The following is a 17,195-nucleotide window of genomic DNA, read 5'->3' as shown; positions in this document are numbered from 1 at the left end:
AATGTAAGATGCAATTTTAGAAAATGTCAAAATTTAAATTATTATGAAACATAAGAATGATGAGTATATAAACAAAGAGTTAGAATCTACTGCATATGGAAGTATACCATCTTTCTAGATACTAATGAAATAATGTATATAATATTCCAAGTTGCAGGATCTTCATGTCAATAAACATTTGTACCATTCAATAAACATATACAGAAAAAGTCAGAGTATTTGTTACTAATGATAAAAAGTTTGAAAGAAATTAACATCAGTAGGGAATTGGTCAAATAATTTTCAGATCCATTTATGCACTCATATTAGAGAACATTATGTAAACGTTGTAAATTATCATTATTTACATAAAATATCCATGAAAAGTGAAAAATGCAAACTGCATGTGAGTTAACCTTATATATGGGAAGAGGAAATGTCAAATATATGAACATAAGGAAATTAACTCTAGATGACAGGATTAAAATTTCTTTTATTTTTATTTCAGGAATACAAACCTCATGTAATTTCATCTGTACAAATTTAAGAACATAGTGATTCTTCCCACTCTACCTCTCTCCCACCATTCTTCCTACTCCCTCTCCCATTCCCATTCTTAGTGTTTACAAAGATGTATTTTCAGTTAACTTTATACTCAAAAGATTAATCCCACAGTAAGTAGAGAATTCAATAAATAGTATGAAGAAACAGAAAAAAAAATTACTTCCCAACAGTCAAAACAAGGTTTGTTTAAAATCATAACATCATAAAGTATCAATTTCCCTACTATAGATTACCTTTTAGGTATACTATTACTTACCATAGTTCAGAGAGAACATATGATATTGGTCTTTGGGGGACTGGCTTATTTCACTAAGTATAATGATTTCCAGTTGCATCCATTTTGTTGCAAATGACAGGATTTCATTTATTTTTTTACTCTATGTGGTATTCCATAGTGTGTATATAACAATGTTTATATCCAGTCTTCAGTCGATGGGCATCTGGGTTGATTCCATATCTTAGCTATTGTAAATTGACCTGTAGTGAACATGGGGTACAAATAATTCTTTTATATACTGATAGTTTCCTTTGGGTAAATTCTCAGAAGGAACGGCTGGGTCATATGGTAGGTCTATTTTCAGATTTCTGAGGTATCTCCATTCTGTCTTCCACAGTGGCTGAACCAGTTTACATTCCCACCAACCCTTTTCCCTCCGTCCTCGCCAGCATTTGTTGTTTGTTGATTTCTGGATGACACTCATTCTAAATGGGGGAGGTGAAACCTAACTGCCATTGTGATTTGCTTTTCCTTAATGGCTAGTGATCTTCAGCATTTTTTCATGTGTCCATCGGCCATTTGAATTTCCTCTCTTAAAAAATATCTGTTCAGGTCCTTTACCCATTTATTAATGGAGTTGTTTGTTTCGTTGTTGTTGGGTTTCTTTAGGTCCTCACAGATTCTGGAAATTAATCCTTTATCAGTAGCATAGTTTGAAAATATTTTCTCCCATTCTATCGGTTGCCTCTTCCCTTGGCTGCATGTTTCTTTTGCAGGTAGAAGCTTCACAATGTGGTATGATTCCATTTGTCAATTTTGGTCTTGATTGCCTGTGCTTCTGTGGTCCTTTCCAAGAAGTCTCTGCTTATGCCATTGACTTGCAGGGTCCCCAGTGTTCTCTAGTAATCTGAGGGTTTGGGCCATAGACTTAGGTCTTGGATCCATGTTGAGTGGACTTCTGTGTAAGGTGTAAGGTAGGGGTCTTGTCTCATACTTCTGCACGTGGAGATCCAGTGTCCCCAGCACCATTTGTTGAAGAGACCGTCTGTTGCTCATTTGTCAGAGATAAGTTGGTTGCAGATGCATGGATTGATTTCTCGAGCTTCCGTTCTGTTCCATTGGTCTATCCATCTTTCTCTGTGCAAGTACCAGCCTGTTTTGATTTTAACTGCCTTGTAGTATGTCTTCACTTCTGGTATTATGATACTTCCAATTTTGTTCTTATTGTTTCAGATTGCTTTAGCTACTCAGGTCTCTGGCATGTCCATACAAATTTCAGCATCATTTTTTCTAGATCTGAGAAGAATGTTGTCGGTATTTTGATTGGTATTGTGTTGAATCTATAAATTGCTTTTAGTAGTATGGACAATTTGATGATATTGATTCTTCCAGTCTATGAACACAGAAGATTTTTCCACTGTATGTCCTCTTCTATGTATTTATTACTTTGCAATTTTATTCAGAGATCTTTGATGTCCTTGGTTAAATTTATTCCACAGTATTTAATTTTTTTGTACCTATTTTGAATGGGATTGATATTAGAAGTTCTCATGTCTGGAGTTGTCTGTGAATACAAAGGCTATTGATTTTTGTGTATTAATTTTATATTCTGCTACTTTACCAAACTTAAGATCCCCTATTTATGGTAGAAATATTTTTAAACATGTTCTTTATGTTTCTGTTCCGTAATTGAAATTTTCACAATGAATATTCACTAATGTTATGTTTAAAAGAAGATCTATTTTGATATTAAGAATCATTTCATTTGACCAAACAACCTTAAGTCTGTGAACTTATTCAGTGCAAATAAGGAGAAATGAGGCCTCAAGGAAAGGATTAGGATTTTATGAGAATATGATCTTAATGGAAAAACTGAGGAAGGGATGGGTTAATGTTTCCCAATAAATGAATGATTGGATAACCTGTTAAAATGAATTGTTAAAACATCAAGTCTTCGGAGTAGTTTTAAAGCAGAGAATGTCTAGTGAACGGGATGGGTGTTTTCCACTGTCGTTGAGACGCCCTGGGGATGCCTGGGTCCCTTTTCGGGGGAGGCTCTGCTCCCCTTTTCAGCCTCCCACTAACGTGTTCCCTGGGGGACAGCAGGAGACGGATTGAGTACTTGGGTCTCTGATCGAGTTGTAGCCTCCTGGCCTTGGCCTGGCCCAACCCTGTGAGCATTTGGAGAGTGAACCAGCAGACAGACAATCCCTCCATCTCTTCCTTCCAAATATAAATAGATAAATGACATTTTTAATTAAAAAAGAAATTTTTAGTGAAATACCAAGAAACTGTAACCTATCTGCATTCAAATGTAGATGAAAATCTAACCCACACTTGGTAACCAATAATATTTTTTAAATGCAAAGAAACAGCAAATTTGAAAAACAGATGTGAAGTGACCACAGCACTGGTAGTATCCAATGGTAAAAGAGTTATTTCTCAATTTTTTCAGTTTCCCAATTTTTCTTTGTTGTAAGTACTCGTGTTCATAATGAAAAAGATTACTGGAGTAAAATACTAAACAATCACAGTTATTATGCTACATCCCATTTTCGGAAAATGTGCATTGGAGCTACTTGCATGGTTCTAAGTGAATCCTTTTAAAGGGTTAATAGCCTCGCGCTGACAATAAGCACAGGCTGCAGCTCAGGTTAACACAGGGCACTGTTCACATCAGAATTGCCTTGTTAGCTACAAGGGGCTCTCAAATTGGAAGCTAGCACAGGTGATCCCTGGATGTCTGGAACGTTGAAAACATGACTGGGATCTTGGAAAACACAATGGTGAATGATCACCAGTGGTTAGAAAGCTTGTTTATGGCGCCCTCCATGTGCTGCATTTGGTATTACGTGTCAAAGGCTTAGCATCAAACACCAACAGAAAACTCCCTCTGTCCTTTGAAATGTTAGGGTATGATTTGTATGATTTTTTTTAATTAAGTTTTTGTAATTTTATGCTTATTTTTATTTGAGAGAGAGGAAGACAGAGGCAGAGAGAGAGCTCCATTTACTGATACACTCCTGGTGTGCCTGTAGTTCTAGGGCTGGGGCCAGAGCCAGGAGCCAGGGCCACAGTGCTGATCTCCCACAAGGGAGAATGGAACCCCATTACCCCAAGGATCTGCACTGACAGGAAGCTGGAATGAGGAGCGATGCTTAGAATCAAACCCAGGTATTCTGACATAGGACACAGCAATCTTACCTGCTAGCCCAATCAATCACCCCCTCTTCAGTTTTCATACATTTAAAATATTGTATGGAAAAAGCAGTTTCTGTTATTTTAAAGATTTACACATGGATAAAAATTAAAGCTTTATTAGTGAAGAATGCAATAACGAGTATTGGAATTATGTTACCCATATAGTGTCATACCCAATGGTAGGTGAAGGATTTAGAACCTCAGAACCGCTGCATCAAATCAGACACAAGGGCTATATGCTACCTCCTTGTAAGATGATCACATTAACTAGTGGGACTGCACATATAGACTGCCATGTAGCCAACATCGCATAACCAAAAATATTGGCTGAGTGCCAAGTACAATTTATTTATGCACCTAACACGTAACCAGGTAGATATACAATTGTTTGATGTGCTGTCATGGTAAAAAATGTCTACACTGAAACACAACTTTGCCTAAATATTTTGCATGTAACTCCATTTCCAAATAGTACATAGTTAGATTGCTTCAATGTTATTTCTATTTAAGAGAGTTAATTTATAAAGCCCCATGAAATTATAAATATACATAAGCCAAAATAAATGGTGTGAAGGAAAAAGCTAGCGCATTTTCTGTGCAGCCAGGTGGCACGTGTCTCTGATGAACCTCTGGCCCCTGTCCACTCTTCTCACACATCTATTCATCTCCATCACTTCGTGCTTTCCTCACCCCCTCGGGAGTGTTTCCATGAAAACCTAGTTACTTTCCTAGTCTGCCCTGTCCTCGTCCAAGAAAGCCTCACCAGGGTCCTATGCAGATGGCTCAAGTGCAATTTATCGTGATCAACAAATAGTTGCAGATTTTATAGACGATTTGTGAAAGATGGTCACTCACAGTATGTGTGCTTTGCTGAAACATGACGGGGTCTTTTACAGCAAAGTGTATGCACAGGCTTTCCTGACCCATGCAATACTATTATTTTTTACTTTTATATCATTTAAGCATCTCTGTAAGTATCCCTTCCCTCTTGTTTTCATCCATATAATTAAAGTGATATAAATCACTTAGTACAACCTGGCATCTAATTTTCTCTTTTCGTGTTGCTTTACAACCACTTCCCTATTGCAGTACAATATTTAAATAGGGACATGTGATAGTTCATAAAATTTGTTACGTCACTTCTCATTGGCTATGTCACTCATAACTGGAAGCTGCAAGTTTTTTTAAAAAAATTTTTTTGTGTACTCTAAAGATGAGATGACGAATCAGAAGTTCCATCTAGCAGTCCGTCCCTCTCATTCCCATGTATCTTTCTGCTCCAGCAACGTTCTGAGACTGACTTGAGACGCTTCCCTCCAACTTACTTCATCCTGCTCCCAGTGTCTTTTAGGGCATTCGACCTATCGGTGTGCGTGCTCAGTAGAAGTGACGCATTTTGTCCCCATGAATGTTAAGATCCGCCTTGTGCAGACGAAGCTGTTCAGATGGAGAGAGGGTCAGGATCATGCACAGAGCCTATGCAGAAGCCCACACATCCAGCTCCTCTCCAATGTCCTGGCTGTCACTTGGACAGCACTGCTGGTGGTGGCTTTCCCCACTAAAAACGAATGGAGAAATGTGATACTGTCTTTCCTGGACCAGTAATGGCATCCTACATAGAACAAAGCTAGAGAGAAAGGCAACTCGCCTTCCCTCCCATGCTACACAGTGGTGCGGCATCCTTAGCCATCAATGGGTTTTTCATCCATAGGTGAGACATAGTTCCAGGTCAGGTCAGCAGACCTTTTGTTGAGGGCCTGCTCCATGGAAGCACTTTTAATAATGATCCAGACACGAAGCCCAGTGTACTAAGCCAAAAGTGTACCCACTCGAATGTCCTCAGGTACCCACTCCATCGGAGCCAAACCTTGGGAGGGAGGGTCTAAAGCAGCAGAAGGAGTTTTGTCCAGCACATTTGCAGCTCAGCGTGAGCCCAGAAGATCTGCAGGAGGGAAGAACGGCCCTGGGCCACAGGCAAACAGTAGGTGCTGACCAGGAGACTTCTCTGGTATCATCTTGCATGCTGACTCTGGGGTCACGTGGTCTGGGTGTCTGTGGGGGCGAGTCCCCTACGTGTCAGGCTGCAGCAACCTCATGGTCCGTGTGAGCCGCTGATTTCTTTTGCACTCAAAGCAGCATTGCTCAGGCCTGGTGTTCTAAGTTTAGTGCAGCAAATTTTAGGACAAACTCCAGCTCGAAACAAATTGCTGACTATTCAAGTCGAGAAGCTGGCTTCACTGGAACAAAAAAGGAAAACACTTCTAGATGGAGAAAAAAAAAGATGTTGGAGAACGCAGTGGGAGTAGGAGAAAAAAGAGACCTGTTGGAATGAGCCAAGACACACAGCTTAGGGAAAGAACACCTCCACCCAGCAGGAAACCCAGCTGCCAGCAACAGTGCAGAAAAGGAGAGCTAGAGGCCTCCTTGTTGTGTCACCTGAGCCACGCCCTTATCAAGTGGAGAGCAGGAATTCAGCCCTGGGTGTGTTCACACTCCTGCTGACAGCCTGTGATGGCCACACAGTGACTCTGTGTTCTGTAACTTCTATTTTTTTTAAAACACTCATTTATTAGGTGCCAGCAACATAAGAGCACATTGAAGAATAGCAGTTTTGCCCAGGTGTGTCTACACTGTTGGATTTGGATTTAGGACATGTCCAGATGGCCAAAGAACAGAAAGGAAATTCATGGTACAACAGAGGGCTCTCCTCGTGGCATAAACCCAGTCCTGTTTTGGTTTGGCTTGAATTTCCTGTCCGTTTCATAGTGTGGTGGGCCTTTCAGTGGGAATTCAATTCAGGAACCTCCTGTATGCACTGCATATCTTTGGATCCCACACCATGTGATGTGACCTCTCTTAAAGTTTCCTATTTCCTCACCTGTAAGGTGGAGATAATCTTCCTCCTTACCTGGTTATTCAGAGTAGGAAATACTTAGCACAATGTGAGACATCAACCATTTTCTTCCCAAGATATCATAATATTTCCATCCCACATTGTGGCTCAGGACATGTGATTTTTAAATAATATTTGTTTGGAGAATAGCAAAAATTATGATTTTGATAGGCTTTATGGAATTTATTTTTTGACAGGCAGAGTGGACAGTGAGAAAGAGAGACAGAAAGAAAGGTCTTCCTTTGCTGTTGGTTCACACTCCAATGGTCGCCGCAGCCAGCGCACCACGCTGATCCAAAGGCAGGAGCCAGGTGCTTCTCCTGGTCTCCCATGGGGTGCAGGGCCCAAGCACTTGGGCCATCCTCCACTGCACTCCCTGGCCACAGCAGAGAGCTGGCCTGGAAGGGGGGCAACCAGGACAGGTGCTGGCGCCGCTAGGTGGAGGATTAGCCTACTGAGCCGCGGCGCCGGCTGGAATGTTTTAATAGAATGTTTTAATGACAGTCTCAATCCATTGTCTTATTTGAACCCAAAATATTTAATGTTGTTTTAATTTTTAACTGAATCAGTGTGATTTGTAGATGCAATTCTAAGAACATCATGGCATTCCCTTCACAGACACAGAATGAGCCCAAAAAGTGAGCAAGAAAGTCACAGGAATTTAAAAAAGGGATTTTCCTGGCCCTGAGACTTGGGGTATTTTTCCACATTGTTCTTGACGGGCACCTACACTACTAAATGTGGTCCTGTTCTACCCATCCTCCCCCGTCCTTCCTCCCTCATTCGTGGCCTGTGTCTGACCCATGCCGTCTATTTGTGGCTGCCTCACGTCTTACAGGATAAAGGACCAGAAATAGAAACAAAAGGACAGAGTGGTAGAGAGCACTAAGGTCAGGCTTAGGATCCTGACAGTGGAAGACGATAAGATCAAGGATGTAGCAGGGAGTTAGTCATAGGAAACAGGAGGAGGTAGGAGGCTCACTGCAGGAAGAGAGTGGAAGCTGTAGATCAAGGAGCACAAGTCGGGCAAAAGGTAAAGTTCTTGCAAGAGTTGTCCACCGGGAAAACAGAGTCTTGGAGACTTTTAAATTGGCACTATGTGATGTAAGAAGAGACACACAAAGGAATTGGAGACCAAGGAGAATGACTTTACTAGCGAAGGTTATGCGTTCTCCTCTGATGCAAATCACCCCTGGGGTGGTGTTGTTATTTTGTTTGGTTTGCATTTCAGTTGATTTTTGGTGACTTTAATGCTTACTACACTTCCCTGGTCTCAGACCTTTTTAAGATTTGCTTACAAACTCCATGGGGACACCTCCCCCTCCATTTCCCATATGGGACTGCCTGCCTGGGTTTGAGTCCCAGCTACTCCTCCTCTGATCCAGCCTCCTGATAAAGCACACCCTGGGAGGCAGCAGACAATGGGTCCCTGCCACCCACATGGGAGACCCAGGTTGAGTTCTGAATTGGCAGGCCCGATCCTAGCTTTTGCCAGCACCTGGGGAGTGAACCAGTGCTTGGAACACTCTCTTTCTCTGTATGTCTTTGCCTTTCTAACAAAATGAAAATAAAATTTTGTAAAAGATACTAACCCCCAACAGAATCTGCAGACTATAACACCTGTGGGCACAAATGTGTATCCTTTTTAAAATCTTCATCGTCTTAATCCTCTTTTGCTTGGAAGAATCCTTAGCTTCACTTCCACTTTTTAAGGCTGTGATTTTCTGAATGGGGGTTTTCACTAGGCAATGATTGCTATTGCTCTGTTATATACTAATGCATTGAATAAATTCGTGGAAACAGGGTTGACTTTCTTTCATGCTTAATTCTGAAACATTTAATATAAGTTTTGTTCCTGAGGACTACAGAGCTATAATTTGATTTCTGTTATTAATGAACTTATCAATAAAGTCAGTAAATGGAATTTATAAGCATAAGGTCTGGGAGATAATGGTCAGTCTCAAGAAGATCATCCCTGCTAGTTCTGTTCTCTCTTTCATACAAAATTGACACAGCCAGACGAATCCACTGAATAGACAATTAATCGGCAGACTGAAGTCACCATTAATCTGTTTTAAAGGAGACTGAACTGTAGTTACCCAGTGGCGAAATCAAAAGTAGAGTCCAATAACAGATTCAGTCATCTGTTTCAAAATACAAATAATCAGTCCAATTTGTGGCTTCACAAACACGATTTTTAATCTCCTGAAATCAAGAGATGGGCAAACTCAACCGCTGAGAGTAAATGATACATTTTGCTTTTTCCAGGTGGATCTTCTTGTCCCTACCAAAGTGACGGGCATCATTACACAAGGAGCTAAAGACTTTGGTCACGTACAGTTCGTTGGTTCCTACAAACTGGCTTACAGCAATGATGGGGAGCACTGGACCGTCTACCAGGATGACAAGCAAAGAAAAGATAAGGTGAGCTATCCGTGTGGGTGGTGAGGGGCACAGGTAAGGAATCCAGTTATATCCAAGTGTGAACAAAGGACTTGCTTATACATGCACATGAAAATACCTGCTGCATGTACTGGAAACGTACGTTACGTGAGAAACCGCAAAAGGACTGTAAAGCAGTTTGTGGTTATGTTGCTAAGGCTGAAGATAACTGATCAAGGAAAACACATTTCTGGCAACATTTTCTATATTATCTAAGATCTAGCAATGTAATGTTCTCCTAACATATTTCAACCTCAAAAGGAGCTTAACTACTGGATCATAATGCATTCAAAAATAGTTTTGCTAGAACACACACTGCTATTATTAAAATGAATTGCTGGTGTTAGGAAAAATGTTCTTTGGGAAAGAGTATTTCAAGGTGAACTAAATGATTTCTTTGAATATTTTGATAATTAGGAATTTTAGAGATAGATACATTGACTATTTTGATAATTTAATAATCATATTTCTCTGCTCAATTTTATTACTATGTTTTAGTTTATAGACTTGTGTAACTTTTCTTAAAAACATAGGTATCACACAGGTTCTAGCCATATTTCTAAAAAGTTCTTGCCATTTTCGTCCTGTCTCATTCTATCTGCTGGTTTTGATTTCTGGAGGACCCTAGAGGATCAAAGTGCTCAAGGGTAATAAATCAGAGGTTAAAATATGGCCTTAGTGAAACTAATGAAGTCAACTTAATTCATTGCTCAGGTCTTTGCACAAAGAACTCTCTCACTTTCTGAAGCACATAAACAGCAATCTATAGGTTAAGGATGTTGAAGAAAACATGACAAACTCATGCATGTTCTGTATTTCTGAGTTAACAGTTTCTTTTACATGTGTGTAACCTTATTATTGCCTTAATGCTATTGTATCGTTAGCTGGTAGAAAGGTTCACAGTATCTGTCTTCAGATGTTCAAGACAGAATTTATAAATGTCCCCAGAAAAACTAGGCCAGGCATGGGTATTTCAATGACATAGAGAATTCAGCTCACACGAAATTTACTTTAGAGGAGATGTGTTTTTAGGCTTAGATGTTCAAAAGCCACCCTTTTTCAAGTTCTGACATCTCAGAATGCATCCAGTTAACATCTCAAGACACACACAGGCTTCATATTGCAATATCTTGGAAATGGTTGCATCTTACAATGTCACAATTTAACTGGGAGAACTTAGTCTTTCCTAGGAGAACATAACACAGTGTCTTGCTTTATAATGCATGACATCTTAGAGTAAAAATATTGGGTGTTTTATAAAACTGTCTCTTGATTTATTCTGAGCTATTGACAAATGTCTGCTATAATTTATTGAAAGTAGCTATTTCAGTGCCTGTCCTTCCCCTATGCAATAGGCATTCTAATGCATAGAATGGTTCATAATAGGAAGCTTCCGAAACTTCAGATACAGCCAGGAAATGAATTTGAAGACAGATAGGTATTTTCTTCTGTTGCCTATGGGTAATATTTCCCGAAATTCACATTTATAATAGTGCAATCCTGTACTAGTTGTTTTAGAAAAAAACATAGTGGAAGATAGGATTAAGTTATTGAAGACCTTCTTTGTTTCCATCTATACGAAACACGTAAATGATTAAGTTTGAGAAGGTTTTTAATTTTCCCTTAATTGGTCAAGGAGACATGGCATATTAATGCATCTTATTTTCTACATTGGAAACATAATTAAAATGTCAATTGTGTCTCGAGTTGCTTGATGATATCATTTAGGTTTTCTGTATCCTTGCTGATCTTCCATCTACTGGAGCTATCAATTACAGAGAGGAATGTGGCAATCTTCAGCTGTAATTATGGACGCGTCCATTTCTCCTTGCCATTTTATCACTGTTTGCTTCATGTACTTTGACGCTCTTAAAAATATGCATAAATAGCTAACATTTTAATTTACTTTTGATCAAGTAGTTGTCACCATTAGAAAAGGAACACCTGCATTCCTGGTAATACTTTTAGCTCTGACATCTTTGAGATTCCCACAGGCGCCTCAGTTTTCATTCATGACGCCTTGGAATATGTATTTGCCCATCCATGTACTTTTATTTGTAATGCATGCTTGAAATGCATTCTTTTACACTCTATATAATTGAGCCTCCCTCACTCTGATCTGACCAGTCTGCTTTTTAACCGGGATGTTTTAACTGTTTGCTTTGATATGAGTATTGATGTAGTTGAATTTAAATCTATCATTGGGTTATTTACTTCCTCTTTGTCACTTCTCTTCTGTGTTTATCCTGTTTTCCACTTTCCATTGGATTGATTGACTTTTTGATGAGTACATTCTATCACCCTTGTTGATTTAGTAGCTGTAATGTTTTGTCATGTTAGTGATTGAGTTAGGATTTGCAGTATACATCTTAAACTTACAGATGGATGCAGAGCCCCAGAAACCCCCCTCTCTAAGCACAGCTTAAATAGATAATAGCTGTAAATCTGTGTCTTCAGGAACTGTATGTATGGTAACATGTGATTTGAACGTTACCAACATAAGTCTTACTGTAGAGAATGAAATAGGCTCCCACTGCAAAAGTTGGAAAATTGTGACAGAGAATTGACCCCTGGTGTTTACTGGAAAAAACAGTAGAAGCCAAAATGCTGAGGGGAGACACTGCAAAGTTTTTGAAAACTTAAACCATTTTAATTATGAGCATACTAAACTCAACCAATGTAATGGGTAGTTACAAACTTGAATCTAGCCAGCTTGCTGATTCTAGTGTAGTGAATTCAGTACAATACGGAACAGCATTGGACGAGGTTACTGTTCTTTATTGAAAGAGACACTGACACAAATCCACTGGAGAATGAAGCAGCCATTACTGTTATGGGAAAGAAATACTTTATGTAAAAGAAACTACGGGGCACTTTCCCTCCCTGCTCCTACAGGTAAGGGAATTTAACTAAAGGGAGAAATGTGTTACCCAAGTTCTTAATGCACTTGGAAACCCAGGCATTAGATGCAAATCTCTACACATATGCATACATCTGAAAAGGCAGGCTTTGTTGTTATCACTGCTATGACTAACTGTTCCCTTCTGGTTAGAAAAGCTCAGCCATCTCCTATTGGTTCTTGAATGGGTAGTGTCTTGTTTGCCATTCCATGAGGCAGGGGGATCTTCAAAATTTACAAGTGCATACTCAACCATGAGCTTTTATCCAAATAAATTTAATAAATGAATGCTTTATGGCAGACAAAGTTCTCTGAAGTGTTTTATAGATGGACATTTTGAACGGAAATCTTTATAAACAAAGATTTCTAATTACTTTTTTGTGCCTTCTGTTTTTATTGAACACATAATATAGTAGATTTTAGGGATATGCCTGGGGAGGTCTCTTGTAGACCTAGGTACAGAATTCAGAAAAACAACCTTGAACTAAAACCACCATTTCAGGACTTCTGCAAATTGTAGAAAGAGAATTCTGAACATATACAAGCATCTTTTCTGTTCATTAGTTTGGCATTCTTTTCTGAGGTTCAGTCAATTCCAAGAACAGTCGTGGGGGCATGCAGGAGAGTCTACATCCCTGGACGAGCATGGATTTGCGTGTGCATGCACCCCTTAGAAGTGCCACAGTACCCAGGTGACCTTGTGTATATGGGAGTGGGCATAGACACCACAATTCACTGAAGAGAACAGGGGCCCATGTTCTCTTGGTTGTCAATCTCCCCTTCCTCTTACGCATCCTCCACAATGTTACTCCAGTAACTTTTGTAATAGACCCATTGATGAGTCTCATGATGAAGCATGACATTCCTTTTAATACTGTACTGGCATTTATATTTCACTACAGCATGCACTCGGAAAGAATTTTTATTTGGAAGTCAAATGTTCCTTTGCTGACGTCAAAGTGACATTTGTTTTATGCTCCTGGAGATGCTTTTTACTGCAGTTAGCAGGAAACTTGGGGAATTCAGACATTTTTGGTATTTTATTTTTCAGGTTATAAGCCAAAGTAAAACAATAATAAACTTTAGAAAGAGTATGTATATGGAAAAATTAGAGATGAAAATGGGCTTTTCATCCAATATATTAATCACAATGTTATGGTGTTTGAGTAAACTTGAATTGGTACCACGGGAGCTTTCTTGTTTTGAAAAACAAATAAGTAAATAAATAATAATAAAACAAAGCTAGATAACTGTAGTTAAACAATGTCCTCTGTAAGGGCCTCTGTTTAAAAAAAAAAAAAAAAGTTACATTAAATAGCTCTGCCCAGAAGTGAACAGGGGGAGATTCCAAGACCCCATTTTATTTGTTTATTTGAAAGGCAGAGAGAGATTAACCGAGCATGCCCCATTTGGCCATCAGCAGCCAGAACCAGGAACCAGATACTCAGTAATCCAGGTCTCCCACAAGAGTGGCAGGGCCCAAGTACTTCAGCCATTATCTGCCACCTCCCAGGGTGTGCAGCAACAGGAGATGCATGGGAAATGGTATACCCACACTCCACCCCAGTAACTGCAATATGGGATGCAGGTGTCCTAAGCGGTAACTTGGCCCTTGCACCTAATATCTGCCATCCATGAGCCCATGTTTTAAAGCAATAAGTAATATGGCAGTCATGACTTTTTTCAAATGAAGTACAGTCTTAGGGATACAGCTCCATTTTGGAGCCTCGAGCAGTCCAAGATCAAGACAGAAGCTGACAGAGAGGCTGGGGGAGGTAGTCTGCGCCTCTTGACAGTGCCCTCGTGTGCTTGAGAGGGAAGTGGACCAGCTCTCCAGCTCTCGTCTAACAAGCACTGATCCCACTCATGAGGACTCTGCCCTCCCTTGCTAACCCCATCGTAATCCTACCACCTTGGGATTAGGGTGTCAACATGTGATTTTTGGAGGGACACTGACATTCAGTCCCTTGCACTATATTCCTACATACGAAGTGCCAAGCAATCTCAGAATTCCTTATGTAACTTCTATAATTTCTGCCCTTGCCCAAAATAGAATGGAATGCCTTGTAAACTAAGTCCTCTGACCCAAAGGGCCACATCTTAGGAAATAAACATGTATAGAAGAATTGATTTAGCAAAGAAAAATGATTTGTGGGGCTAAAACTGCCCACTGAATTGAGACAGGGCCACACAGGTCAACAAATTTGAACCTGAAAAGAAGCCTATTGTCACCATTGCGTAGTGTCCTAGCAGTTGTTAAGGTACGGAGGGAACATAATGGGGACCCACTTGCCAATCAGTTGTGGAGGGGAACTTGGGGGTAGAACAGGCAGAACTCTGGATGTAAGTCCACAGGCATAGGACAGGGCAGGACCAGCTACAAAGGGACGTTGCTTCCATTTTCATTAAACATGAGTGCCAAGGGTCCTACCTATGCAGAGACAGTCAAGAAGGATTTAGGAGAAGGCAAGGAAGGGGGCACCCAGAAAACAGAGCTCACGCGATAGATAGGCAGAGCACCTTACATACTTAGAGCTGTAGAATAGAGCAACTAGGTCAATACTGGAAATAAAAGATAAGCCACGTCACAGAGTCACCACCAGAGCTGTCAGAAGCCATTTCATTCGAAGGAGGTTAATTTCAAGTCCTTTCATTTATTTGGAGGTACCAATAGGAAAATTAGCTATTCTTTAGGGATTAATTTTGAAAAGTGCTTATACGCTATTCCACAGCGATGTCAAGTTTACGGTTATTTTTGGCCAATGAAGCATTGAGTTTTCTCAGTGGCACTGGACTTTTTAACCTTCTTTTAAAGGTGGGGGGGGGGGGGACATGCAGGGTGGCCCAGCAGATTAAGCTGCCACCTGTGATGCAGGCATCCCACACGAGCACCAATTGAGTCCCTGAGCCAGCTCCCTGCTAATGGACCTGGGAAGGCAGCAGAGGATTACCCAAGCACTGGGCCCCTGCCACCCACCTATGACAAGGATGGAGTCCCAAGTTCCTGGCTTTGACCTGGTGCAACCTTGGCTGTTTCAGCCATTGGGGGAGTGAACCAGCAGATAGAAGATCTCTCTCACTCACTCTCTGTGAAGTTTGCCTTTCCAGTAAATAATTTAAAAAAAATCAAAATGGAGTGCTCTTGAACTGCACAGCATTAGATGGTAAAAACAAACGTTAAGTACAAAATCCATTCCGTTTCTCAATCTGGGGATGGGTTGGGGGTAGGCAGAGGAGGAAGAGTTCTGGTGCTGTGGCAGAGAGCACACAACACAGATGCTGGGATAGCACAGTGCCACGGAGTGAGTGTGTGTGTGTTCCTTTTTGTTGTTCATGTCCTTATGTCACCAGAACTCAACACTTCCTTAGTTTTAGAGATTTTGATAAATGACGGTACAATTTGAAATACAGTTTTACAGTGAACAGATGTTTCTGCAAGAATAAAAAAAGTGTGTGAAAGACACAAGGGGTATGACATAGCGGAGTTGCCAAAAGTAAAATGCTCATCAACGAAAAATAAAGCATTCTTACTATCACATGCTGTCATCCTAATTACCCCAATGCTAAAATGACAAAAGCCGAGAATTTCCTAGTGTTCGCTTCCTCAATCCTCCATTACTCACCAGAAATCAATAAAAATCCCCACAGTGAAAATGCTTAATATCTTACGTTTGACTTCCATATTGTTGGACAGAATTACATAGTGACAACATTTCACAATGATGAAAAATTACTACGTGTGTGCAACATCATCTTGTGTTGTGAGACCCTCTGCTTTGATTAGAAATGCAAACAGATAAAGTGAGTAGTTATGGGTCATGAATGGAATGGTCAAGTTTATCAAACTGTAATGAAGTGCTTGACGTTCAAGCATGTCACCATTAATTAAAAGACAGTGAGGACCCTGATGAAAGCAGAAAGCTTAGCTGAAAGGAAATTGTTAGTATTTTCCTTAGAGAGATTGCTGAGGTCTATTTGCCATCAAGCTGGTAGCTGTCTTTCCTACTCAGAAAATAAGTTCCTGATCAGTCTGAGTTTGACAGTGACCACGTCATTGTTTGGGTTGTCAGAATTATGGACTAACCACTGACTGGCAAGCAACAAGCAAAGTGAACACATCTCAAGTCTACGCAACTCCTATGTGGACTGTCTATTGTAGTGCATTTTGAGGAGGAAAAACCAATGCATTAATTCTACCTGCTACATAAGCCATTTTTGCTATCCAGTCACACCATACTCTGCAATGTGTTGAGTCGTTAAAAGCCTGTTCTGTGACACTTTCAAAATGACTTAATTAATGCTCTAGTCTCTCCTACTTTTTCATAGTTTGTTAATAGGAAGATAGGAAGCTATAAAAGGGTTTCCAGTTCTGCCACACCCTAGGAAATGACCCATTTTGCCATGATTTCCACACATTTCCTTCTGTTGAGTTTCAAAGAGAAAATGTGTTACTTTTGCTTGGGAGAACTCTCGGGACAAAGCCATCTGTACTGAGCCCTCTGGGGCCATTACAACAGAGGCTGCGCACAGCTCATCATCATAAGGCTTCTGGTGTGATTTGAGACACAAAACTGATGAAAAGGTAACGTGTAAGTGAACAGATGAGTCCCACGATGACACCTGTCTGCGTGAGGGCATTCTTCCCGGGGCTTCCGAAACTGGCAACCGCAGACCAAGCCCCAGGAGACTAAACAGAACTCATTTCCTGCTCTCCAGTAAAGCCAGAAACACAATCAGTTTTGCACAGAGAAGTGAAATCGTGAGTAGTTAATAATAACTAAGGGAAGGCATTGCCCAGAAGTGACTAACAATAATCCTGCTTTCACATAGCAACGTCACACTTTGACTTCTTCTCTTCCTTTGAGGAGTACCTCCGCATCTATACATCATAGCAAAGTTGAATTTTCCTTCTGCTACCAAGCATGTTTTAATAATCAATGCACTCTCAACTCATTAGGCAAAAGGATTCAGGATGCAGCTCAAGTAATGCCGAATATCTA

At 40.3% G+C, this 17,195-nt stretch overlaps 1 protein-coding gene across 2 annotated transcripts in view; it reads left to right on the top strand.

Annotated features, from left to right (window-relative positions):
- EDIL3 (EGF like and discoidin domains 3) overlaps positions 1-17,195 on the top strand; it is a 490,113-nt gene that overhangs the window by 448,879 nt on the left and 24,039 nt on the right. For both annotated transcript variants that reach the window (XM_008261919.5, XM_051854033.3), the window contains one exon: positions 9,123-9,278. In XM_008261919.5, coding sequence (XP_008260141.3) covers positions 9,123-9,278 — 156 coding nt within the window. The remainder of the gene's footprint in view (positions 1-9,122; positions 9,279-17,195) is intronic.

The sequence above is a fragment of the Oryctolagus cuniculus genome, chromosome 14, assembly GCF_051225735.1.
Source record: "Oryctolagus cuniculus isolate XC-2025 breed Fujian yellow rabbit chromosome 14, ASM5122573v1, whole genome shotgun sequence".
Lineage (NCBI taxonomy): Eukaryota > Metazoa > Chordata > Mammalia > Lagomorpha > Leporidae > Oryctolagus > Oryctolagus cuniculus.
This window is presented reverse-complemented; position numbering and strand designations above follow the sequence as displayed.